The sequence below is a fragment of the Lepidochelys olivacea genome, assembly GCF_965140295.1.
Source record: "Lepidochelys olivacea isolate rLepOli2 genome assembly, chromosome: 24".
In the NCBI taxonomy this organism is placed as follows: Eukaryota; Metazoa; Chordata; order Testudines; family Cheloniidae; genus Lepidochelys; species Lepidochelys olivacea.
In genome coordinates this window covers 7,876,534-7,902,488 of record NC_140434.1, presented here as the reverse complement: position 1 = coordinate 7,902,488, position 25,955 = coordinate 7,876,534, and the positions used below count along the sequence as shown (strand labels likewise).

Sequence of the window (25,955 nt, the reverse complement as noted above, 5' to 3'; positions counted from 1 at the left end):
TTGTTGGGGCGGGGCGGCGGGGGGGGGGGTGAAGGGGCAACTACAGCGTATGATACCTTAAAGGTCCCTCCTTTTCATAAAGTGCTGAGCACCCTCCCTCAGAAAGTCAGGCCCCCTCAAATCAGACCCCTCAAATCACTAGACCCTTTTGAAAATCTTGCCTAAGTCGCTTTTGAAAATGGGACTTGGGGTAAAATTTTCAAAAGCATTTAGGCGACAGGTGCCCAAGTCCCATAGCCTTTCAGTGAGATCTAGGCTCCGAAGACCCAGCATCTCAGACATATTTAGGTGCCCAACTCCCAGTGACATGCGTGGGAGTTAGGCACCTAAGCACCTTTGAGGCTCTGGACTTGAAAATGCATGTAAGTCCCTGAGGTACTTGTGAAAATTCGACCTCCTTGCAGTACTGGGAACCCAAACACAGCACCATCAACCGAAGTGAAAGGCAAAACAAAAGTGAACAGCCAAGGGGTGAAAAGTGACTTTGGGAATGACGTGCCAAAGCCACCCAGGGCTGTTGGGCACCCACTGGAAGTCAGTGGCACCTGGGGAGCGCATAGCCAGCTGTGCCTTGGAAGATCTCCCTCTTAGCTCTGAAAACTTCCTGCAGCTTTAACAGCCTGGGGGTTTGTTGGTAATGTGGCGGGCCATTTGTTGCTTAAAAATGTCTGAGTAACACAGGGTTAACTCTGGCAGCTTCCTCGCCCCCAGGGCAATGATATGCGGGGCTGAGGACACACACCCAGGAGATCTCACACTAATCAAGGACTAATGATGCATGCCTGGGCAGTGGAGAGAGACAAACAGCATGGAAGCGTAGTCTGGGAAAGCTAAATGCAAGGTTATAATGGGGCTGGGTGTTGGGAGAGCTGGTTAGTTTCCTGCGTCAGACTTCGGACAATAAACACTTGGGAGAAAAACACTCTTTGTGAAATACATTTGCCCTTGTCCCACTCCCCAGCTTGCAGGGTCCCATCACTGCCTAGGGGGAGCTCTGGCAGGATGCAGAGTGAAGTCTTTTGACCCTGGGCATGGTATTTCTAGACACCTGGGTCCTGGCTGCTTCGGTGCCCTTTGCAAACAGAGACACTTCCCTTGAAAGGTGCCCGGAATTAACAAAGCTAATGCTGCTGCTCTGCTTTCCCCACCGGGTCCCTGTTCTCCCCTCTCCCTTCCAGGCTAACCTGGAGCTGGTCGGAGCATCACTTTTCCAGCTGCCAGGACCTGGGCATTTTCTGCCTCTTGGGAACAAAATGCTGGAGCTGGTTCCGCCAAGGATGTAGGAGGCAGAACGGAACCCAGTGCCTTCTTCAAGAGCTGGATCAGCTCTTTGGGGCTCACAGGAACTCCTGCTTCCTTGGCCAGCGCTGCGCTATGGCGAAATGACTCCCTCTCCTGTAGCTGTAGCAGGTGTGCAGGTGAAAAAACTTGTTTCCATCCATAAAGCCAGCTGGGATCAGTCCGAGTGAGACCAACAGCCACTGGTTTTAGGTCCACAGGAGTACGTCTACATTGCGATAAAAACCCTGCAGCTGGTCTGGGTCAGCGGGCTCAGGCTGCGGAACTATCCAAGTGCCTTGTAGTTGAGGGATTGCAAGACCACAAGGGGCGGTTAGATCATGTGGTTTGACCTCCTGTCTCACAGGCCAGAGAACCCCTGGACTGAGCCCAAGAACGCATATGCTCCGTTTCTAACTGCTAACAGCACTCACATAAAAACCTGTGTAAGCCAAGTCCTCCATTTAAGCCGGCCTAACCTGAGAAGCCCCCCCCCAATGTTTAAGCATCCATTTAAGCTGGACCTATTTACAAAGCCCTGGCGGCAAGCGCCTTTCCCAAACCCGGTCGCTTCAGTTTCTCCTTTAAAGGAACACTGGTGGGAAGAAGTAACAGAGCTATGCAGCGTGACTGCCCCTATTAGCGCTGGGGTCTGCTGCTGTGCAGCCTCCCGCTGGCATCACCGCTGTGTGTCCCTGGAGCTGTTCCAGCTGTGATCCAGCCTAGGGGAGAAAAGAGAAGAAATAAAGGCACTGATGTGGCCATTGGCCCAGATTTTGTCCTCTGCTTCAGCCCCTGGGCCAGGGGAGAATTCCCCCCAAGGTAGGCACAGTGTACCCTAGTGACCCCGCGTAGGCAGCTGGGATGGGCCAGGGCGCTCTGTGTTACACCAAGGGGGTGTTCTGGCTCTTGGAGTGGCACAGAATGCAGCAGGGGCAGTGGTGGGGTAAAGCCATGCCAGGTCTCTTGGGCCTGCAACACAAAATGGGACCCGGACCCGAGATGAGAGGTTGGCTCAAAAGGGGAACAGGGACGACTTTGCTTTGCAATCTCTGGCCTTGTCTGCACCAACGTGGTTTTGCACGGGGGTGATGTACACCAGTGCAAGTTGCTGGCGCAGGCATCAACACGACTGGTCTGAACTGGGGCAGCTACACCAGCACAAGCCCGCTCCCGGTGTAGCACTGGGAGCCAGGACACCTGGGTTCTATTCCTAACTCCCTTCCCTTCCCTGTATAAGGGGGCAATAACACTGACCTGCCTACGTGTGAAGGGTTAATAGCCCCCCCCTCCCGGGGGGGGCAGGAGATGACAAAAATTAGGGTGTGGAGAAATAAAAAGGGGAAGAAGGTGACGGGGCCGGGGGGTGGAATTCAAAGGCTTCCACTTAATCCTCACTGCCCTGGAGGCAGATGGATCCCAGCCTAGTCGAACCTGCCGCACCCCACAACCAGCACGAGAGGCGCCAGCCATCGAGATGAGGAGGGAAGGATGCTCAACTCACTGTCGGATGCAGTCGGGGATGTGCACTTGCTCAAGAGGAATCTGTTGCGACAGCTCCCACAGGCTGTCCACGAACTGCACTTTCCTGCCAAACTTGGAGCTGGGAGAGGAGGCAGAAGGGGGGGATAGGTCATTCAGATCACATGAACAGTTGTTTTCCCATCAGGGCGTCTTGCAGGGCACCAGGATGACAGCCCTCTAGTCTGGCCTGTTCTACCTAGGTTCCTAGCCCGCCCCCAGCACCGAGGCACCTTCCACGAACGTGTTAAGCAACGTGATTTACATCTAACTAGTGACCCACCCATGCACAGTGCCTGTCCAGTGTCCTGTCTCCAGCTGTGGCCAATCTCTGCTGTGGCAGAAAAAAAAAAATCACTGTTCCCTCTAAGTTGTGCGTGTGCACACAGATCCTAAACCTCATGCACACGGCAAAACAACGCGTGCACAAAAATTTGCACAGAAGAAATTTTTTGCACACACAGCCTGTCAAAAATTAGAGGGAACATTGCCCAGAATGCATCTGGCCAGAATGACCCCTGCAGGCCATCAGCTCAAGCCCTGAAACATGAGATTCCCCCTTTGCACAACCCCATGCATGCTGGGGGGAAGCTCCGTGGGTTTGGGGGAAGATACGCTGTAGCTCGTCTATGGAGTCTCCCAGGCCTGTCTGCTGCCACGGCTGATACTTTAGCACCAGTTAGACAGCCCAAGTGCTGAGTCCTATCAGCTGACTGCACACAGGCCAACAAACAGCCAGTTGATCCCAAGCGGGATTGGAACCAGCAATCTGTGGGCAAAAGGCACTCTGGTGTGGCGCAAATGGGTGTAAGCTCATGGAACTATGCCAGTTTACACCAGGCAAGAATCTGGCCCACTTATCTCATCCCCAAGCCTTCGTGAGCCAGGCCGGCACTTTTATGTGGCGCATTCAACGTTTCACACACTACAAGGGAAGGGTCTCCGTGCGGTGTGTTACGGCTAGGCGTTCGGAGGAAATGTTAAATACCCCCTCGCAGCACTGCTCCCACCACAGACTCAGTAAAGCTTTCAGGGGGAGAGAGAGTGAGGAGACTGCAGCAAAAGCCTGCAAAGACCTTTGAGAAGGGCATTCGGATCCGTGAATTAATCAAGCCTTCAAAAGCCGGACACCCCAGCTTGACCGAAAATGCTCTGTGCGGGAAGGCACATGGGTTTTTGTATTTTCTTCACGCTTGACGCAAACGGCGCACGCTCACACACAAACAGGTTTCGGTCAGGACTCTCACGCACACAGATAGGTTAAGGTCAGGACTTTTGAAACTGACTAGTAATTTGAGGTGTCTGTCTCTGGGGACCCCACTTGACACACCTGAAAGGGGCCTGATTTTCAGAGGGTTGGGGCAGCGTTGCCAACTCCAAGCATTCCAGAGTCACATGTCAAATAAATCAAGAGATTGTGGGGTTTTTTTAAAAAAAATCTCATGATTTTTAAGCCAAACAAGTTCCCTTTTATTTGTTGTCTGGTCTTCGAGCCTTTATTATGCACTGGGTCACATGCCAAGCTTTCCTCTACAGCCACGAGGGCAGGAAACGCCTTTCTTTTTTTCAACGAAAGCCAAGATTTTTCCCGTCATCACCTAACTCTGGGAGCTGGGGCTTTAAGACAAACATCAAACATGGAGAGAGTTGGCATGTTCTTGGTGCATTCTGAAAAAACACAGGCTCCTTTCAGATGCCTCACATTGGGCCCCTGAATCATGAAATCATTGACCTGAATTCTGCAGCTAGCATGTATCCATCCCCCGCAGCTGTATGGCAGGGGGCCTGTATCTGACTCCCAGTTGTTAGTCCTGCAATCTCAGCCACACCCCATCCTGCTGCTGTTCTGGAGGGACTGTAATACGAACTGGTACCTGTAATGTACAACACTGCCCTCTGCTGAACAGCATGTGTCAGGCTGGCTTGTGTTTGGCACCCCACTTTGCTCGATGGGCCAGTCTGGTTTAAGGGCTTAACCCTTCCCCAGACTGCAGAGCTGCTTCCTGAGTTTCGTGGGGAGAGGGAACCACTATGACAAGGCTGCAGCTGGCAGGCGAAATCCAGGTCTTTACACGGTGCCCATTGTCACGGTATCTGGGCACCTAGGGAATGCTGGTGAAGGGCATCCAAGAAATCCTGGGCTAGAATCTTGCTCCATGCTGCCCTGCCCCATGCACCCATGTAGCTAACAGCACCGCTCTCTGGGCTGCAGAGCCCTGGCCTGCATTGCTAGCTGCCACGAGGAGGCCCAGGCTCAGGGAGGAAATATTGCTGAAGGCGTAAAAAGCTCTTCGCATGGAACAGTCTGTGGGGGAGGCGGGCTCGAGCCTCTCCAGCCAGCGAGGGGTTAACGCGCTCAGGTACTGCAGAGCAAGGGGACGCACCAGACACTGGCTATTCCTGGCGCCCCCTTAGGGTAGCAGTTGGCCTTGCAGACGCTGGAGCCTGGTGAGGCTCATGGATGGTCTGACGCTAACAACATGCAGCCCACCGGGCCCATGAGCAGTCTGGGCACCATCTCCAGGGGTGTTCTGATACTGCAGGCTGGGTGGCCGCCAACCTGCTCGCACACATGTAGACGCACACACACCCCTCTGTTGGTAGCCTCCCACAGGCCAAGTAAAGAGTCCAGCCCACACTACCTGAGGAAGGGGCGGATAACGGTCATCAGCGCCTTGACGTACCAGGTGGGATGGACAATAATCATGGCCTTCAGGTTCTTACGGAGCCTGAAACAATGCAAAGAACACAGGACACGAGATATCGATTAGCCGGTGGAACTCACTGACACAAGATATCCCTGAAGCCAAGAGTTCAGCAGGATTGAAAATAGGGCCCGACGTTGATCTGGCCAACAAGACTCCCTTGTTACAGTCATCAGTGCTGAGGCCGGCATTGAAGGAGGCTAATGGGAGTCAAGGAATCCCGCTAGGGTTCAACCAGAGCTGCATGCCTTTGAAAATCCTAGCTTTAAAAAAAGCGGGGCTTGAAAGGGCTATAAACCATCCTGATTCAAGGCATGAGCCAACATCTAACCATCAGGAGCCAGTAGGAGGTTTCTGGATGGGCCCCAGGTCCAAGGCAGGGCCTCTGAAGTCCAGGAGCTCTTTCTTTTAGAGGTAGCGAAGGGCTTGTCTACGTGGGGAAACTGACCAGGGTAACTCCGCATATGGACACTCCATTCTGGAATAAAAAAATCACTTTATTCCAGATTAAATCCTCTGCTTACAAAGCCCAGAGGCTGGGAGCTGGGGTGCCAGAGACAGCCATAGGGTCTGCTTCTGTCCAGCAGCCTCGTGAGAGAACCCTCCCTTTATACTCACCACAGCCCAGCGCAGTCCCTTCTCCCAGCCCCTCCGAGGGAGGCTGCAGTTTCCATCCTCACCCAGGCTGGGATTTTTTTTATGGCCCAGTCTGTATCACAGTGTCAGCCTCACTGGCCTTCGCGCCGTGCAAGCCAGGTAGGAAGCAGCTGTTTCCCTGTTGCCAGTGACTCAGGGGTACAGATTCTGGCTGGGATCGGGGGTGTGTGTGGGGGAAAGGAGTTGAAATTGCAGCCAGCCAGAGCCACCGCTGAACTGAACAGGGAACCCACCCAGTCTTGAGTCTTCCATATGGGCAACAAAGCAGCTCTGGATGGGGAGTGGAGTCTGTGAGTTAATGCAGATGACTCAGTGTGAAAACTCCTGGGTTCTATTCCCGGCTCCGGGAGCGAAGGTATTTAGGACTCCTGGGGTCTGGACTCCTGAGTTCTATTCCCCACCCGGGGAGGGAGGGGGGGCATCTAGTGATGAGAGCAGGGTGGTTGGGAATTAGGACTCGTGTGTTCTGTTCCCAGCTCTTCAGCAAGTTCCTGATGTAGTCCTGGCTCACCAGCAGCTAGAGTAAGGGGGGAACGGAAGAGGGATGGGGCTAACAGTGAAGGGGTGCCTTCCCTTTTGTGGGCTGGGGAAGCAGCGTTCCCCCTGGTGTTCGGTCCCCTGCTGCGTCTTACCGCCGGTCAATGGTCCGGTAGCATTGCTTTATCCAGCCGAAGGACGGGATCTGGCTGCGGAGCGTGGCACCATTCAGACACACCAGTATGTAGCTTTCTGCCACCATCACCTCCAGGGTCCCGATGATGTACCTGCCAGGAGAGCAGAAAGGAGGTCCAGCGTTGCAGCCTGGAACCAGCCCTCCTCTAGGCACAAAGCACTTCCATGCTACAGTCGTGGATTGAGCTTCACATCACACCCACGCCCCCCAACAGTGAGGTAAATTTTCTTATCCCTCACCCCTATTTCACAGATGGGGAAACAGAGGCACAGAGCAGAGCTGTGACTAGCCCAAGGTCACACAATGAGTCGGGAATAGAACACAGGAGTCCTGACCTCCTGTTGCTTGCGCTAACCAATAGGCCACATTCCCCACCCAGAGCTGGGCAGAGAACCTAGGAGTCCTGATGCCCAGTCACCAGCACTAACTACTGGCCCATATTCTATATTAGGCATTCACAACATGCCCATTGCTGTAGCATTTAACCCTTCCTGTGCCAGCAGCTTCCCAGTCCTGACTAGTGCACTGACGGTCCTCATGTATGGTCTGGAAACGGAAGAGACTGAGTGAGTTCAGAAGGGGAACAGCCCGTGTTCCCGTTGGCAGCGCTGCAGGCAGCTAGGCAGGGCTGGGGAGGAGACTGTTATAAGAGAGAGGCTTATTTTAAAAGAGGGTTTTGGCACTTTAAGGGTCAATTTACCAGGACAGTAAAGGGCCAGAGAAACAGCTGCGATGGCATCCCAATACCTCCTGATGTTTATGGGGAGATTCCAAGAATCCCAGGGCAAAGGAGGGCTGCCCCCTACCTCCCCAATGGACTTCAAGGCTATTCAGGGGTTTATCCATTCCTGCTGCTCTCATCAGTAGGGTCCCGATTTCCAGGTATTCGGTCCCTGACCTCAGGGTTAGGGTGGTTTTATGCCACCTTTGGGCTCCCCCATATTCTGGTGCCATGGAGTAAATTACAGGAGCCGCGGGAATCCTACCTGCAGCAGGGAATAGCCAGAGCACACTGCAATGCGGCCACAGGCCCAATCTGCCCGCTATGCCAGGGCAGGGTACAGGGCCCCTACACCAGGTCCACAGAAGGGGGCTGTTTCAGGGGGCTGTTTGCACCCACTTTAAGGCTCCTTTATGCTGCCAGGGCAGACCGAATATAATGAGCATCTGATGCTGGCTCCCCTGCCCCTCTGTGCTGCGCTGCGTCCCAGAGGAATTGAGTCTGAGGTGGGGGGAAGCCGAGCCCAGCCTGGGAACGTACCCCATGCAGATGGCTTAAAGAGGCAACATCCCTTCTGCCCCTCCAGTGACCACAGCTTTACGTCGGAGTCACTTTCCAGAAGGGGGGCCAGAGCCATCCCCAGCCCACTGCCCATTCCCCGTCCCAGGCTGTTACCCCTGCAGCTCGTTCACTAGCCAGCAGGGGGCAGCATGCTCACCTGAACAGGTGCTCCATCACGTACGGATAGTCAGGGATGCTGCTGTGGGGCAGGTAGCAGGAGGCAAAGAGGATGATGGCATTGAGGCCTTCCCCGTAGTACCCTGGAGCGGCAGAGCAGAGCGTGTGGGTCCAGCTGGAACAGGCGCCTAGCCCCGCCACCTTACACCTCGGCACACCTGTCCTCCCCCCACAGGGAAGCTCTGGGACTGGCCCAGACCAGGTCAGTTTGGCAGCTTTGCTTGGCCCCTGACCCACACAGACGGGGCTGCCATTGTGAACAGCGTCCCATGGTCCTCTGGGCACGCAGGCTGTGTGGAACTGGGTTTACTACAGCAGGCTTAGACGCCGGAGTCCCGTAGGGCTGGGGTCGTGGATTTCTTGGGGCAGGAGCTTCCTCCGATTGGCTGTGCTTGCTATGCCCCGTAAAGTGCCTGGGGTACTGACGGGCACCATGTAAATCATAACTCTGGGACCCCACTCCCAGGAGAACGCAGGAGTCCTGAATCCCAGCCCCCTTGCACCAAGTTTCCCTCCCAGAGCCGGGAATAGAACCCAGGAGTCCTGCTGCCTCCCATTCTAAGCACCAGACCCCAGGGCTATGAGCTCTCCCGTTACCTCCATGGGAGATGACCCTCTTGTAGGGCTCGACGATGCTCAGATCCACTTTCTGCTCCTGCTCGTCCGTCAGGAAAATCCTCCACTTCCGTCCGTCCTTGTCCTCAACGTCCACCATGCGCCCCTCACTGAGTTTCTCCTCAAGCAGGCTGCTGTCCAGGCGCCGGGCCCTGGGCAGTTCATCTGTGGAGAGAAGGGACAAGGGCGGGGCGGGTGTATTAGGAAAGGCTCCTGGGCTCTTTTCTGAACTTTTACCAATAACCAGAAAGCACCTGGGCCCTGCCTTGTGTTCTGCAATGTACGGCCCCCTTGGGGCACTAGGGTGCCCATGAGATGGGTATCAGTGGGTGTGAGGAAATGAGGCCAAGGAAAGGAGAATCACCCCCCCGAAAGTGACCCCAGTCCCCTCCCAAACCTTCCCCCCAAACCCAGCTCCCTTGGAACCTTCCAGCCAAACATCCATCCTTGACCCCCCAAGCCCTCACCACAACCAACCACCCCTGACCCCCCAACCCCTCACCCCAACCAACCCCTCGACCCCTCATCCCAACCAACCAACCCCTTGCCACAACCAACCCTCGACCTCCCAACCCTTCAACCCCCCACCACTACCAACCCCTCACCCCCCCACCATCCCCCAACTCCAACAACCAACCAACCTCTCGACCCCCCCAACCCCCTCACTCACCAACCAATCCCTCACCACTCCACCCCAACCCCCTACCCAATACTCCCCATCAAAGCTCCAATCAAACCCCACACCTTCCTTTAACCCCACCCCTCAGGCCCCCCTCCCTTCACCCCAACCTCTAACCAAATTCAAAGTGACATTGCACTCCATATGGAAATATGCTTATGACAGTGAATATGATGTAACTGGAATATGCTTTATGCAAAAGGTCTCTTGTAAGGTATCATAACAAAGGTTATAACCTACTGAATATATTCCTCCTATTTGTATGCATGTGTCATTCTTGTATCTGAAGCTAGAAATATGAAGTATAACTCTGAGGTCCTACTGTAATTATGCAAAGTGTGGGCCATTAATGGTGGTTTAGAATCTTGATGGTTCCCATTAACTAGGACAATTGGTTGTAAATGGCTCTGTTTAGTTGCAAACCTTCCTGTGTACCTGTGTGGGTAATGAAGAATGAGGTCTCACAGGACATGTGACCAGGTCACATGATATTGGAATCCATCTTAAAACTGGTACTTTTCCAGTTAGAACGAGGGGTGGGGACCCAGAGAGGCAAACGATTCCCGCCTTGTGCCAAAGCTATAAAAGGGGGAGGCAAGTCATGAGAAAACCCCTAGTTTCCACCTAAGATGTTTGCTGGAATTAACAAGGACTGTACCAGGGGAAAGGATTGGGCCCAGACCAGGAAGGAGCCTAGTCTGTGAAAGAAGCTTATTGGAACATCTCTGAGGGTGGGATTTACCTGTACTCAGTTTCTTAATGTATTAGGCTTAGACTTGCATGTTTTTGCTTTATATTGCTTGGTAACTTTTCTTTGTTCTGTCTGTTATTACTTGAAACCACTTAAATCCTACTTTTTATACTTAATAAAATCATTTTTGTTTATTAATAAACCCAGAGGAAGTGATTAATACATGGGGGAGAAAACAGTTGTGCATCTCTCTCTATCAGTGTTATAGAGGGCAGACAGTTTATGAATTTACCCTGGATAAGCTTTATACAGAGTAAAACGTATTTATTTGGGGTTTGGATCCCACGGGGAGCTGGGTGTCTGGGTGCTGGAGGCAGGTAACCTGCTAATCTGTTTTCACTTAAAGCCTGCAGTTCTTGGGGCCGTGGTCCAGACCCTCGGTCTGGGTTGCAGCAGGCTAGTGTGTCTGGCTCAACAAGGCAGGGTTCTGGAGTCCCAAGCTGGCAGGGAAAATGGACTCAGAGGTAGGTTCAGCACATCAGGTGATAGTCCCAAGGGGGTCCCTGTGACTGAACCCATCACACTCAACTTCCCTGGAACCGCCCTTCCAAATCTCCAGCCAGTCCCAGCCCCACACCAAGCCTGCCCCCCATTTTCACTCGCCCTTCCTGACCCACCACTTCAACTCCCCCTGCCGATCCCAACCCACCACCTCAGCTTTGTCTATGCTCCCCGCCATTACGAGCCCCAGCCAGGCCTGCTTCCCACCCATCCCCACATCTCAACCAGACCTGCCCCCCACTCAACCCTCCCCTGCCCTGATGCTCAGCCCAGCCCAACCCAGCCACGGGCGCATCCTCTCTCCGGCCCCACCTTCCCAGTCGAAGTCATGGCCGCCCTCAGGCCCATCCAGCAGCTCGCTCTCGGACGGCGTCTCCAGCTCGTCCACGTTGATGTCCAGGCTGCCGTCCGGCGTGCGGTCCGGGTAGTCGCCCGACAGCACCGAGCCCTCGGCCCGGTCCAAAGACAGGCTGAGATCCGGCGCCGGCAGCCGCTTCTTCATATGCCGCTTCCCACAAAGCTCCAGGGTGTTGGGGGCGACTGGGGGTGGGGGGGTGGAAGGATCAAGGCAAACAAGAGCAAGAAAGAAAGGATGTGAAACAGAAAATAGGGAGGGGAGGGAAGGAAAACGTATGGTCCAGAAAACACCGCTGCTTATGCACCGATAGCTGGATTGGGGCCAAGTGGACAAAACCTTCCCACCTAGGTCAGCTGTGCCCCGGGGGTGTTTGTGGGACTGGAGATCCGGGGGGACGCACCCCCAGCGTGCTCACACCCAGAGCCTTCCCGGTTGGTGTTCTTGGGGTCTTGCCCTCCTACCTTCACCCGCCCCCCTCTGGGCATGGCCTTACCTGGGCTGGGCTCCCCGCCGGAGTCTTCAAGGTCCTCCTCAGAGACCTCCTCCGGGAGAGGCCTGCAAGACAGGGGAGGATGAGACACTCACGGGGTCGGGGCAGGGACGGCTAGTGTTTCTCAATGACCGGTCCGTGGACTGGCGCCAGTCCCTGAGATCTCCCTGACGCAAGCCGGTCCCTGGTATCAAAAAGGTTGAGAAACGCTGGGCTAGAGCATCTCTCCCAGCTCTGAACTGCTATGTTCCGGTGGGGGAGGGGGCTAGGAGTCCTGGGTTCTATCCCCATCTCTGGGCAGGGAGTGTGATCTAATGGTTAGAAGAGGGGGGTGGGGAGTCAGGGCTCACGGGTTCCATTCCTGGCTCTGGGAGGGGAGGCGAGTGGCTAGAGCCAGGGTGGGGATTGTGCCCTCGAGTGAATGTTATGGCATCACATTGTGCCTCAGTTTCCCCATCTGTTAAATGGAAATAATGACACTGGCCTAGCGCCAGAGCTACCTACAGGAGAGTCAGCTGTGGAGCAAGTTTCACATACAGGAGGCTCTGCTGCTGAAACCCTGCCCTGCTGTCCCCGCTATTCCAGTCCTGGGCTGCCCGTGCCCCTCAGGGCCAACCCACAGCCCCCCCACTTGCTAGTCCAGGCCTTGGCTCCTCACACACACAGCTCTGCCGATGGCCCTCTGACCTCTCACCTCTAGGACGAGCCGGACCAGACAGCCGCACAATGTAGTCGGCCAACTGAGACCACCCAACTCATTTCACCTGAGGATTTGAACCCAGGTCCCCCAGAAGGCTTCGTCCTGGCTCTCAAACCCCACCTCCTGTCATTTACAACGCGGTTCCTTTTCTGCCCTCTCCCCTTCTCTCCCTCCTCCCCCACGACACTCCCCGCTGGGTAAACAGCAGAGCTGTGCACTGTTCTGCACGTGACCGCTAGCAACAGCTGCCTGTTGGAAGGAGATGGGAATACAACCCCTGCCGCCTGATGGATCCAGTCACAGACACCAATTGTGCTTTGCGTGTGCTCAGAGTGTCTGTGCCGGGTGCTTTCCACTGTGGGGGTTAAATATAGACTTTGCTTCCTCTTTATGGCCAACTGTTTGCTAGTCATTTTGTCCATCAATCCCTATTCTACAGGAGGAGAAACTGAGGCACAGAGCCAGGAAGCAACTCTCCCCGGGTCACTAGCAGAGCTGGGCACAGAAGCCCGGAGTCTTGGTTGCCCGTCCCCCATTCTATCCACTAAATTAGTGCATTCCTTGCCCTGAGTCAGCCACAGAACCCAGAAGTCCTGAGACCGCCAGGCGAGGGGGCTATCTGCTGGTCCACGCTGCCTCTACCAGTCATGTGGCTTCTTGAAAGACACTGGCTGGAAGGGGGCGGTTGACCCCTTCCATACGTCGAACCCCTTGGCTGAGCCCTGAGCTCCCTGGCGCCAGCTGCCTCATCAGACCGACACCCGTTCTGGATTTTCTAGTCCCTCCCCACACCGCAGACTGAACCACTGATCACCAAGGACGCCCCCATCCTCCTGACAGTGCAGCTCAAATTCACCATGCTGGCGCCAGCCCTTTGGGGTCCCCCAGGGGCAGTGATGTGAGCGGGGCCGGGGCCATGTGTGTCACCTCCCATTGCCCCCGGGATGGGGCGACAGGAGATGCGGTGAGGATCCCAGCCAGAACCCCCCCCTCCCCGCTGCATCTCTCACCCCGGGAACTCCTCGTCTTGCCACTCCTCCTTCAGCTCCATGTCCTGGATGGATACGGCTCCCTCCCGCTGCTTGGCCACGGCCTGCTTCTCCGGATCCTTCTGGTCGCTACAATGCCAACAGAGGAGAGCGTGGGCTGGAGGAACTGGGTTCGGGCCAGTCTATGATTGGCCAGGAGAACGCATCTAAACAGGGACGACCCCAAGGGCAGTTCCGTCCTCAGCAGGAGGTTTGGCCTGAACCCAGATTGCAGCCTTCCCAGGGCCAGGCCCCCCAGGCTGTGAATGGAGCCCATCCACGGCTCAGACCCAGCCGGGCTCCTAGAAACCAGGAGCTGTTACCACCTCCCACATGGAATGAGTTTGCTGGGGCTCAGCCTTGTGTCCCAGATGTCCCTGCCCCAGCTGGCACTAACATCAGGGGTCCCTCACTGGCAGCCTGGGCACAGAGCCCCAGGAGGGAAGGGGCTCCTGTCTTACGCCTCGAGGCGGGTCCCCACAGGGCAGGGCTGAGGTATCTGGCCCTGCTGCTGGGAGGCCTTCCCTGGGCTGTGGGTCTTTCCCCAGAGCCCCTGGATGCCCCCACACAGCCTCCTGCCCAGAGGGACCAGTACCAAACCCAGCACCGCCAGGACCACAGGGCAGCTGCTCCCTGCTTTGACCCTGCTGCGGGTGGGCAGGGCATGCCCATCCCTCAGCGAGGGCACCCTCTGCCACCGCTCGGCTCCCCTCCAGGCTTGGTCTGGCATGGCCCAATATGGACCCCAGAGGGCATTCTTGGTGCCAGACCAAGGGGGGGTCCCCCGTTCTTCCAGCTCCTCTGGAGCAGGGACCTCACTGCAAGAGAGAAGATTGTCCCGCGGCCACCTCCCCCAGCCTGGGCACCCAGGCCCCATCCCCCCACCTGGGCACCCAGGCCCCACCTCCCTGCCCCAAGCCTGTCACCTGACCCCCACCTCCTGCCACCTGGGCCCTGCCTCCCCACTGGACTCACACCTCACCTCCACCCTTCCCATACCTCCTTCCCCCTTCCCATACCCCCTTCCCCTCGTCACCCATGTCTCCATCTCCTCCTCTTTTTCCCTCTAACACCCACCCCCCACCCAACCCCATTGCCGGCCCCCCCCACCTTCTGTCACTCAGGTCCTGCCTCCACATCCATCGTCTATGACCCAGCCCCTCCTGACTCCTGCACTATAAGGTGGGTAGAAAGCTGGCTAGATTGTCAGGCTCAACGGGTAGTGATCAATGGCTCCATGTCTAGTTGGCAGCCGGTATCAAGTGGAGTGCCCCAAGGGTCGGTCCTGGGGCCGGTTTTGTTCAATATCTTCATAAATGATCTGGAGGATGGTGTGGACTGCACTCTCAGCAAATTTGCGGATGATACTAAACTGGGAGGAGTGGTAGATACGCTGGAGGGGAGGGATAGGATACAGAAGGACCTAGACAAATTGGAGGATTGGGCCAAAAGAAATCTGATGAGGTTCAATAAGGATAAGTGCAGGGTCCTGCACTTAGGACGGAAGAACCCAATGCACAGCTACAGACTAGGGACCGAATGGCTAGGCAGCAGTTCTGCGGAAAAGGACCTAGGGGTGACAGTGGACGAGAAGCTGGATATGAGTCAGCAGTGTGCCCTTGTTGCCAAGAAGGCCAATGGCATTTTGGGATGTATAAGTAGGGGCATAGCGAGCAGATCGAGGGACGTGATCGTTCCCCTCTATTCGACATTGGTGAGGCCTCATCTGGAGTACTGTGTCCAGTTTTGGGCCCCACACTTCAAGAAGGATGTGGATAAATTGGAGAGAGTCCAGCGAAGGGCAACAAAAATGATTAGGGGTCTGGAACACGAGTTATGAGGAGAGACTGAGGGAGCTGGGATTGTTTAGCCTGCAGAAGAGAAGAATGAGGGGGGATTTGATGGCTGCTTTCAACTACCTGAAAGGGGGTTCCAAAGAGGATGGCTGTAGACTGTTCTCAATGGTAGCAGATGACAGAACCAGGAGTAATGGTCTCAAGTTGCAGTGGGGGAGGTTTAGATTGGATATTAGGAAAAACTTTTTCACTAAGAGGGTGGTGAAACACTGGAATGCGTTACCTAGGGAGGTGGTAGAATCTCCTTCCTTAGAGGTTTTTAAGGTCAGGCTTGACAAAGCCCTGGCTGGGATGATTTAACTGGGAATTGGTCCTGCTTCGAGCAGGGGGTTGGACTAGATGACCTTCTGGGGTCCCTTCCAACCCTGATATTCTATGATTCTATGATTCTATGATTCCCCTCCTATTCCCCATCATCTAAGATCCCCGCCACCCCGTTGCTACCATGGCAAGGTGGGAACGGGATGGCAGAGTGCCCGCGCAGAGAGCTCAGCTCTGCTCTTCCCCAGCCTACGGCGCCCAGGAGATGGACTCAAGCCCCGAGACTGGAACCCGGGTTCACATTCAGATCCCACCCCCCTGAACCCCAGAGGGTGCTGAGTTCTCCTGGATGCAAGAGCGCTGAGCCTGCGGCATGGCCACCATCCCCCTCCCCCACCCATGCTGTCCCCCAAAGCCCGACTTACACCCCCGCTGCAGCTGGGGAGGAACCAAGACGCCAGCAGGAGGCACCCACCCACCCTTTCCATGACAGCCTGGCTGGCAGAGTCCATGCTGTGCCTGGCCCACGTCCCCTTGCCCCGAGCCTGCCCCAAGGCGGAAGCCCTGTGTTGAAACATACAGGGTGATCACAGCTCCACCTGTTTGAGCGTCCATCTCCAGCTAGCGCCAGGCTAGAATCACCTCCGCTGGCGTGTAGGGGATCCCGTAACTGCCCCCCCGGCCTCTTGAGGCAGTTGGCAATTACCTCTCAACACTGCTCAGTTACAAACGCGTCCAGCGGGCCCCACTGCCACTTGGGCCCGTCGCAAAGAAGGAAAACATCGGAGCAGCTGCTTAGAGCCGGCAGCTTTCCCTTTCTTGAGCCAGCGGATATCAGCCCTGTACCTGGCGGCACTCGCTGGCACGCCCAAGAAAATCAACCCAGCGCCACCCTAGCAAGCCCTGTAGTCCAGCGCAGGGCTGGTCCTGTTTACACAAGCCCGGAGAGCCAACGCAGCACCCAGCCACTCTGCGTCTCTAAGGAAACTTAAATCCAGCAAGCAGGGGAGGTTAGAAAACAGGTGTCACTTTGGGCCCACTTTGGGAGCGGGGACTAGGACAGCACAGCACAGAGCACCGGCTCAGGGCGCGGCTCTGCAGCTGCGCTGCCCGGCCAGAGCTCGCCGCCCAGAGCATTGTGCCAGCAGCACAGAGAGCTGAGGCTGCAGGGGAGGGGGAACAGCAGGGGAGGGGCTGGGGGCGAGCCTCCCGGGCCAGGAGCTCAGGGGCCGGGCAGGAGGGTCCTGCGGGCCGGATGTGGCCGGCAGGCCGTGGTTTGCCCACCTCTGAGACAGAGTTCTGTCCAATGCAGTATGTTCAGATGCAGTGAGGCAGGAGGTCTGGGTTCTAATCCCAGCTCTGATCTGTTGTGTGACTTTGGGCAAACCACTTCCCGCTCCTCTTTTGTCCCTCCCGTGTATTCAGGCTGTAAGCTCTTTGGTGCAGGGGCTGTGTCTGGGCAGCGCCCAGCACAACGGGGCCCTGGCCGAGGCATTACGGTCATATAGAAAACAATCAAGCATCGACAACTCTTGCGATTCTTCTTCAAGCTAAAAGTACATTTCTAGCCTCGTGGTTGCAGAAAAAAAAACTTGAGAACAGGACCCGAGCGCAACCCTAAAGGCTCAGAAGCCAAACAGCAAAGAAAAAAGAACTCAAGATTCATTTTTTAATAGAATCTCATGGGTTTTTTTAGGGCCTGACTCCGTATGTTTGAACAGCTGGGGCTGGTGATGCTCCAATCACCCTCAGAGGGGCCTGCCGTACAACTTCTTTGCAGGCAGAAGGAGGAAAGGGAGGGGGATTCTCTTTGAGCATCAGTGGGAGCAGCTTTGTTGAGGTCGGTAGAGCTAATACGTCGCTCAAGCGCTGGTTGAAAATTTTCTGACCGTTTCCGATCGGAAAATCCTGACTGAACAAAATCAAAATGGCTCCTGAGAATGTATCCGTGGATAATGATCCAAATGTCTCCTTTCAATAAGGTCAAAGCACTTTGTTTTCACTCGATCATTCTGACGTTTATGTTATTTTATATCCTATTGATGATATTATATCTTCTTCTGTCTTGCCACTTCTCTATTCCGGGCCGGCGACTTTTATAGCCTTCTTCCAAAGCTCAAGATTGTACGGTGATTGGCTGCGATGCAAATTAATTCCACCATTAATACAAAAGTCAAAATGCAGCATTCGGAATTTCAACTCTTCCTGTCAATTTGCGATGGAAGAAAATTTTGAAAGGAATTTCCTGCAGAACGGAAATTGAAAGTTTACCAGATTTTCATCCACACTCTGCCTGGGTCACAGGCTGACCGTGCGTTGTGTGAAGAACTTCCTTACGTTTGTTGGAAACCTGCCACCTATTCATTTCGTTGGGCCCCCCCCCAGCTTCCTGGGTTCTATCCCGGTCCTGCGGGCGCCCAGATCATCCCACAGGTGACTCCCTGGACTACCCTTAACATTCGGCTCTACATAGCTACAGGGCGGAGGGGGGTGACACATCCACACCCCCAAGCGCTGTTGCTGTGCCAGTCTAACCCCTGCGGTAGATGCGGTTAGTCTGACGGCAGACTGCTTGGGGAGATCCAACAGGAATGAAATGCTCACTTCTGTTGCTGTAGGAAGTGGCCGCACTATAGGGCCCTAGCTGTGAAGCTTTAACACCCACAGCGTAGACAGGGCCTTAGCTCTGGCTACACCAGCTAAGACCCTGCTCCCTCTAGTCTGTCTCCAATAACTTCTGCCGTGTTGCAGCGGGAAAGGGATTCAGTTCCCTCCGGACCCTGGTGCCTGTGCCCTGAAGCACAGAACAGCTGGGCTGGATGAAGCCAGCAGACCAGGCCTGTGGGGACATAAGCAGTGTAGGGGCATGGGTAAAAAAACATCGGTGTCAGCAGAAGGGAGAGGAGGAAGCAGTGACGTGACACTAAGAACCAGGGGTACCCTCGTGCAGGGATTGGGGTGTCTTCCCCTGCCCAATGACAGGTTTCAGAGCAGCAGCCAAGTTAGTCTGTACCCGCAAAAAGAACAGGAGTACTTGTGGCACCTTAGAGACTAACCAATTTATTAGAGCGTAAGCTTTCGTGAGCTACGGCCCACTTCATCGGATGCATAGAATGGAACATATAGTAAGAAGATAGATATATCGATCTATATCTATTGTATATACACACACACACACACACACTGTCGCTTACACACAGCCCCCGAACCCGAAGCAAACACTCACCAGCAACTACAAACCACACACTAAAAACACTAACCCAGGAACCTATCCTTGCAACAAAGCCCGATGCCAACTCTGTCCACATATTTATTCAAGTGACACCATCATAGGATCTAATCACATTAGTCACCTGCACATCTACCAATGTGATATATGCCATCCGGTGCCAGCAATGCCCCTCTGCCATGTACATTGGTCAAACCAGACAGTCTCTACGTAAAAGAATAAATGGGCACATCCAAAGTGACAACTCTTTACACAATGTGCATGATAATAAAGTTGGTTTATTGGATAACAAAGTGAGTTTGTGTGTGTATGGGGGTGGGGGGGATGTGAGAAAACCTGGATTTGTGCTGGAAATGGCCCACCTTAATTATGCACATTGTAGGGAGAATGGTCACTTTGGATGAGCTATTACCAGCAGGATAGTGAGTTTGTGTGTGTGGTTTTTGGGAGGGGGGTGAGGGGGTGAGAGAACCTGGATTTGTGCAGGAAATGGCCCAACTTTATTATCATGCACATTGTGTAAAGAGTTGTCACTTTGGATGGGCTATCACCAGCAGGAGAGTGAATTTGTGGGGGGGGTGGAGGGTGAGAAAACCTGGATTTGTGCTGGAAATGGCCCACCTGATGATCACTTTAGATAAGCTATTACCAGCTGGACAATGGGGTGGGAGGAGGTATTTTTTCATATTCTCTGTGTATATATAAAGTCTGCTGCAGTTTCCACGGCATGCATCCGATGAAGTGAGCTGTAGCTCACGAAAGCTCATGCTCAAATAAATTGGTTAGTCTCTAAGGTGCCACAAGTACTCCTTTTCTTTATGCAAACTAGATATCATTAACTTGGGTTTGAATAGAGCCTGGGAGTGGCTGGGTCATTCACATATTGAATCTATTTCCCCATGTTAAGTGTCCTCGCACCTTCTTGTCAACTGTCTAAATGGGCCATCTTCATCATCACTACAAAAGTATTTTTCTCCTGCTGATAATAGCTCATCTTAACTAATTAGCCTCTCACAGTTTGTATGGTAACTTCCAACTTATCTGTATGTGTATATATATATATATATGTTCCATTCTATGCATCCGATGAGGTGGGCTGTAGCCCACGAAAGCTTATGCTCTAATAAATTAGTTAGTCTCTAAGGGGCCACAAGTCCTCCTGTTCTTTTTCCCCTGCCCAGCTGGCCTCTCTCATCAGGACAACGTGATTAGCATCTTAATGAGCATAACAACACCTTCCGTGCTGCCAACACATTCCTTCCCGGTGATCTGTGGCTTCCAGGCACACGCCCTGCTGCTCCAACCTGCCCTGGACCGGGAGCTCCCAGACAGGCTGGCACACGACTCGGTTAGCGGGACCCCGTGGGGCCGGAAGTGTGTGGTGCATACAGATGGGGTGAGGCAGCGGGATGGTCTCAAACACGGCTGGGGCTGCGGGGAGGGGGTGCTGCCCACGGTTTCTCCTGGCTTCTTTGCTATTGTGTTGCCATCAAACGTGCACTCATCAGAGATTCCAAAGCCACAAGGGACCGTTGTGACCATCTGGTCTGACCTCCTGGATCGCACAGGCCAGAGACCTCTGCCAAATCATTTCTGGAGCAGATCTTGGAGAACAACCTCCAAACTGGATTTAAAAACTTGTCAGTGGAGAATCCACCATGATCCTTAGTAAGTTGTTCTAATGGTTAATTGCGCTCACTGTTAAAAACTCACCCCTTATTTCCTGGCTGAATTTGTCTAGTGTCAACTTCCAGCCGTTGGATCCTGTTACCCCTTTCTCTACTAGATGGAAGAGACCACTAGTAAATATTTGTTCCTCATGTAGTTACTTATACCTATAAGGCGCCCCTTAACCTTCTCTTTGTTAAGCTAAACAGATCGAGCTCCTTGCGTCTCTCACGGTAAGGCAGGTTTTCTAACCTTTAATCAGTCTCGTGGCTCTTCACTGACCCCTCTCCAATTTATCAACATCCTTGAATTGTGGGCACCAGAACTGGATCTCACCAGTGCCAAATACAAAATCACCTCTCTGCTCCTCCTCAAGATTCCCCTCTTTCTGCATCGCAGGATCGCATAAGCCCTCTTGGCCACGATGTTGCACTAGGAGTTCATGTGCAGCTGATTATCCACCATGACTCTCAAATCTCCTGCAGATTTGCTGCTTCCCAGGATAGAGTCCCCCATCCTGTAAGTTGTGTCTGAGCAACTATGCAGGGTCAGACCTGGTCAATATTTGGAGGGGAGACCTAAGAAGCAGCCTAATAGTAATGCCTACCTACCTTTTTTCTCAGTAGTTCTCAAAGCAATGCTGGTCTCCTGAGTGCCAGTCCGCTGTTCTGTCCACTAGGCCACACTGCCTCCCTGCTCAGGCTGTTACAGGAAGTGGTGTCCGCAATGCAACAGGGTGTACTCTCCCCTTGTGAGCTGCTGGCGCTAGGTCCTGATGGAGGCGCTATCTTTCACATGGGCTATAAAATCCCCCGGCGGGTGTGATTTCCGGCATTCTGGTTTAAAATCCAGCTCCCACAAAATCACCTCCCGCTTGGCAAAGCTGCACCTGCAGTTCCAACAGGGCGAGTTATGAAATCCTCAGTAAAGCGCTTTACTGCCGAGTGACATGCTGACTCTGAAGCCTAATGGTGGTCGCTAACATTTGCTATTTCGTTCCTGCTCATTTTAAAGGGGGATTTTGGGCGGAGCACAGGGTTGTGGGCAGAGCATCAAGTCCCACCACTTTCTCCTCGCCCTGTCTTCAGCGGACAGAGGCACAGAGACAATGAAACATCCACCCTCTCTGTTCAACAGCAAGAGTTTGGGTGTTTTTTCTGCTCCACCCTCCTCCAAAGAAAACAAACAAGTCATGAAGCAGGCTGGCAAGCTGGAGTGACTCCCTGTGTAATTCTCCAGTGATTATGCCTCACCTGCCTTCTGAACCTTAACACGGGCTCTCAACTGGTTTCGCCCCACCAGGAGCAGTAACGGAGCCCTTTCCAGCTCCAGAATGCCCTGCTAACCCGAATCCATCGATTCTACGCCCAGAAGGGACGCCATGATCATCCTGCATAGCACAGGCCAGAGACCTTCCTCTAAATAATGAGACACACCATCCCCACCCTGAAGAGTGTCCGGTCTAAACTGACAAGCCAGCCAGAGGGAGGGCAAAGGGAAATATTTAATTGGATTCAAAATCTTTAAGTGGCAACGATCATTTAGCGTTTGTGACCATTGAGTGGGATGTATAAGCAGCATTCAGCAAAATCCACATGTTGTTATAAAGCATATTGGGGAAGGGACTGTCTTGCTGTTCTGTTTGTACAGCGCCTAGCGCACTGGGCTCCTGGTCAAGATCAGGGCGACCGCAACACAAATAATAATAGAATTTACAGCTGTCTAAATCCTGATCATTCCATTGGTGCCAACCCCTGTGACATCAGCTCAAGATCTGACCCCTGGCTGCTGGAAACTGACAGTGTTTCAAAACATCATTTCTCTCCTTAGGAATCATCTTTCATGCAGCTTTTCCCCATCATAGAGCTCTAGCCCCATCTTACCCACCAGCCTGCCTCCCCCTCCCCTCAAATCCCTCCTCAAGACCCACTTCTTCTGAGAGGTGTAAAATAATTAGCCAGCTAATAAAAGTCAGGGTATTATTGTTATTATTTATATAGTGGTAATGTCATGAGCCAAAATGTCATTGTGCTAGGCACTGTACAAACAAAGAACAAACAACAAGGAGTCCTTGTGGCACCTTAGAGACTAACAAATTTTTCTGGGCATAAACTTTCACGGGTTAGAACCCATTTCATCAGATGCATGGAATGAAAATACAGCAGCAGGTATAAATACACAGCACATGAAAAGATAGGAGTTGCCTTATCAAGTATTTTCCACTCCATGCATCTGATGAAGTGGGTTCTAGTCCACGAAAGCTTTTGCCCAAATAAATGTGTTAGTCTCTAAGGTGCCACAAGGACTCCTTGTTGTTTTTGCTGATACAGACTAACACGGCCGCCTCTCTGAAAGAACAAAGAGACAGTCATCCCTCTGAGTTCCCAATCCCTCTGAGTTCCCAATCTAAGTAAGGGTAGAATTGAAACCAGGGATATATGGGGCCTCAATTTTCAACAGTAACTAGTGATTTTGGGCTGCCAATAAAATTAGGATTCTCATGCTATTTGGAGAGGTGGGGGGGGGGGTCACTCCTAAAAGTCCCAGCTCCTGGAGTCGTGTCAGAATCTCAACTTTCATTTAAAGAAAACAAGGAAGTATGCAGCCCTTGTGATTGTGGTTCAAACTCCAGAAGACAAAGAACCCAAAATTCATTATTACTGATTTTTTTGAGGCATGACTCAGTTTAAAAAAAACAAAACAAAAAAAACCTCTTTGGATTGGCAACACTGCAAACCACAGACACTAAGGAGCCCTAATTTCCAGAAATTGCTGAACCCCTATTCGGTCTGAACACCACGGGCAAAATCCTGGGCCCCTGGAAGTCAGTGGAATTTTGCCTGTGATTTCAGTGGGGCCTGTGATTTCACCCACATCCCTTACAAGCATCTCATATAACTGGCAATTCCAAAAAAGCAGCAAAAAAAAATTTCATTCAACCCAAATCCAAAATTTTTGGCAAATCAAAAAGTAAAAAAAAACAAAAACAAAAACCTAGTTTCAGGTCATATGAAATGTTTCATTCGACCTCAAGTGGAACATTTTGTTTGGATTTTGAGCATTTTTTAAAACGTTTTACATTTTTTTAAAAGTAAATTGAAAGAAAATGTCAAAACAACAAGTCTTTTTGAATTGGAAAATCAAAAAGTTGCATTTTGACTTTCAGGGAGTATTTGTTTTTTGAAATTTTGGGGCTGTCAAATCTGCATTTTACAGCAGGACAAAAAAAGTTTTGACTGACAAATTTTGCCCAAAGTTGTGGCAGCCAAAAATCACTAGTCACTTTTGAAAATCCAGGCTGTGTATCTTTCTCCCATGCCTGGTTGTATGCTGCTGGATTGTAAGCACCTTGGGGCAGGGACCGTGTCTTCCAGTGACAGCATCCAGTACAACAGGGTCCCAATCCGGATTGGAATCCCTGCTCACTACTGTAAGAACAGACTGAGGCCGACCCTGTCTTGTAAGGTTTACATGACAGTCTCTGAGCCTGATTCTGAAAACACTAGGGGAGTAGTAGCTTACTGCAGCACACATTCCACTGTATTATGGGCTGGAATTTCAGCTCAACTCCCATGAGATCTTCAGAAAGTCTTGTCCCAATTGTGGGTGCTAAGTACTGAAAAAACCTGGCCCTCTGCTTGGCAGAATCACTACAGGATCGGGCCCCACTTTCAGAAACCGTCCACTTTCTGAGCTGGATTTATCAGCCTGTCTGAAAGGCCCGGCACAGTATGATTCAGTCAATAAAATCGCAAGGACAACACATGCCTGATTCTCCAGATGCCTCCCGCAACAATCCTAAACAGTGTTTGCTGGTTCCACCGTGTTTAGACACCACACCGATGGGCACCACCAGGTACACTCAGGAGAGAATCCTGAAGCTGCCTATCTCATTGGCCCAGCCAATGCAGTGAACTGGGAACCTGAATCTCCCAAGCTAGATTCAAACAGCGTCGGACACTCCGGATCTCATTTAAACTGGAGTGGAGTCGCTCTGGATCAGTGGCTCTCAACCTTTCCTGACTATTGTACCCCTTTCAGGAGTCTGATTTGTCTTGCGTACCCATAAGTTTCACCTCACTTAAAACTACTTGCTTGCAACAGCGGACATAGAAACACAGAAGTGTGACAGCTCACTGTTACTGCAAAATTGCCGACTGACTCTCGTTTTTACCATGTACTTATGAAATAAATCAATTGGAATAGAAATATCACACTTACATGTCAGTGTATAGTATACAGAGCAAGATAAACAAGTCACTGTATGAAATTTTAGTTTGTACGGATTTTGCTAGTTGCTTTTTGTGCAGCCTGTTGCAAGACTAGGCAAATATTGAGATGAGTTGATGTACCCCCTGGACGACCTGTGTGTACCCCCAGCAGGGATACGCGAGAATGACTGATCTGGATTAACGGAGATCAGAATCCGGCCTGAGTGGGGTCAAAGACACCCAGCTGGGCTACTCACCTTTGAGGCTGGAGTTTCTCATCATAGACGTAGGAACCCATTGTTCCAGCCCTCAGAAAACACTGAAGTTAGCCGGGTTTTTCCCCCCTTCTTGGGGAGCCAAATCCCCAATGGATTTTCCCTCCTGTGGCTCTAGGACACCAGTTATGGCCCCTGTACTGCTCATCCCAAACTGGTTTGTCTGCATTCGCACCTCCTGACTCCACCTGGTGAGAATTCGCTGGGTCCTAGTGCCCATTGTTCCACCCCTGCAAACAGTGCTCTGGAGTGGCAGAAGGGGCCGTGTGTGTATGGGGGTGATTGCTCTCTGTTACCCCCAGTTTGCCGGCTGCTGTGTCTGGGCTGAGGCAGGTGGGCCCAGGCACAGGGCTCCATCATAATGAAACGTCCTCCAAGGACAGCATCAGCTTCCGGCAAAACCCCTGGATCCCAACTGGCCCCCCAAGCTCAGGGCAAAACTGGGGGCTGCAGCTGTAGGTAACTCTACAGCAAGGTTACCCGTCCTGGTATTAGATCCTAGGCACAGTGGGAGGAGACAAGCAGCCATGTCCTAGGGACCTGAGAAAAAGGTCCCCCCGCCGGTCGCAGGGGCTAGTTATCTGAGACAGAGGGATTCCTGCGTCCTATTCCTGGCTCTGCTGCTGACTCACTCGATGACCTTCGGCGAGTCTCTGTGCCTCAGATTCCCCACTCCAGTACGGAACAATGCCCCCCTCTGTTCCCGGCAAGATTCCTGGGGGCCTCATTCCCCTGACTGGCTCATTCTGAGCACGCTGCAGCAGCAGCTCCTTCAGCCTTTTGTTGGGGAGGGGAAGCAGGAAAAGGGCAAAAGGACAAGGAGTGCCAGGCAATAGTCAAAATTCCCACCTCCCCTCGCCAACTAGGGAGGCAGCACTGAGGGATCCAAAGGCATCCTCTGTATCACAATTGTACCTAGATGTGCTAGGTGCTGCAGAAAAAGAGAGCAAAAAGACGGTCCCCACCGTGAAGGAGCTTGCAGTCTCTGGCTCCCAGCCTCTCTCATGGGCAGGAACCCCAGGATGGGGGAATATGAGGCC

At 52.9% G+C, this 25,955-nt stretch overlaps 1 protein-coding gene across 2 annotated transcripts; it reads right to left on the bottom strand.

Moving 5' to 3' along the window:
• Positions 1 to 25,064, bottom strand: BNIPL (BCL2 interacting protein like). Of its 2 annotated transcripts, none has more exons than XM_084613564.1 (10): positions 24,898 to 25,064; positions 13,398 to 13,505; positions 11,691 to 11,752; positions 11,152 to 11,379; positions 8,891 to 9,073; positions 8,274 to 8,376; positions 6,794 to 6,925; positions 5,442 to 5,528; positions 2,783 to 2,881; positions 1 to 2,000 (listed from the first exon to the last, which is right to left on the bottom strand). In XM_084613564.1, the coding sequence occupies exons 1-10, from the start codon at positions 24,936 to 24,938 to the stop codon at positions 1,958 to 1,960; spliced, it is 1,086 nt and encodes a 361-aa protein (XP_084469690.1). In that variant the 5' UTR covers positions 24,939 to 25,064; the 3' UTR covers positions 1 to 1,957. The 2 variants fall into 2 exon arrangements, with proteins under 2 accessions (XP_084469690.1, XP_084469691.1); XM_084613565.1 differs by lacking the exon at positions 24,898 to 25,064 and adding an exon at positions 21,041 to 21,371.
• Positions 25,065 to 25,955: the final 891 nt, after the last annotated feature.

Excerpts from the sequence above, each read along its gene's own strand:
- BNIPL (XM_084613564.1), bottom strand. The coding sequence starts at position 24,938 with ATGGGTTCCTACGTCTATGATGAGAAACTCCAGCCTCAAAG. Across the intron at positions 11,380-11,690 it reads CGGCGGGGAGCCCAGCCCAG|TCGCCCCCAACACCCTGGAG; the intron begins GTAAGGCCATGC and ends CCCCACCCCCAG. Across the intron at positions 5,529-6,793 it reads TACCGGACCATTGACCGGCG|GCTCCGTAAGAACCTGAAGG; the intron begins GTAAGACGCAGC and ends GCATTGTTTCAG.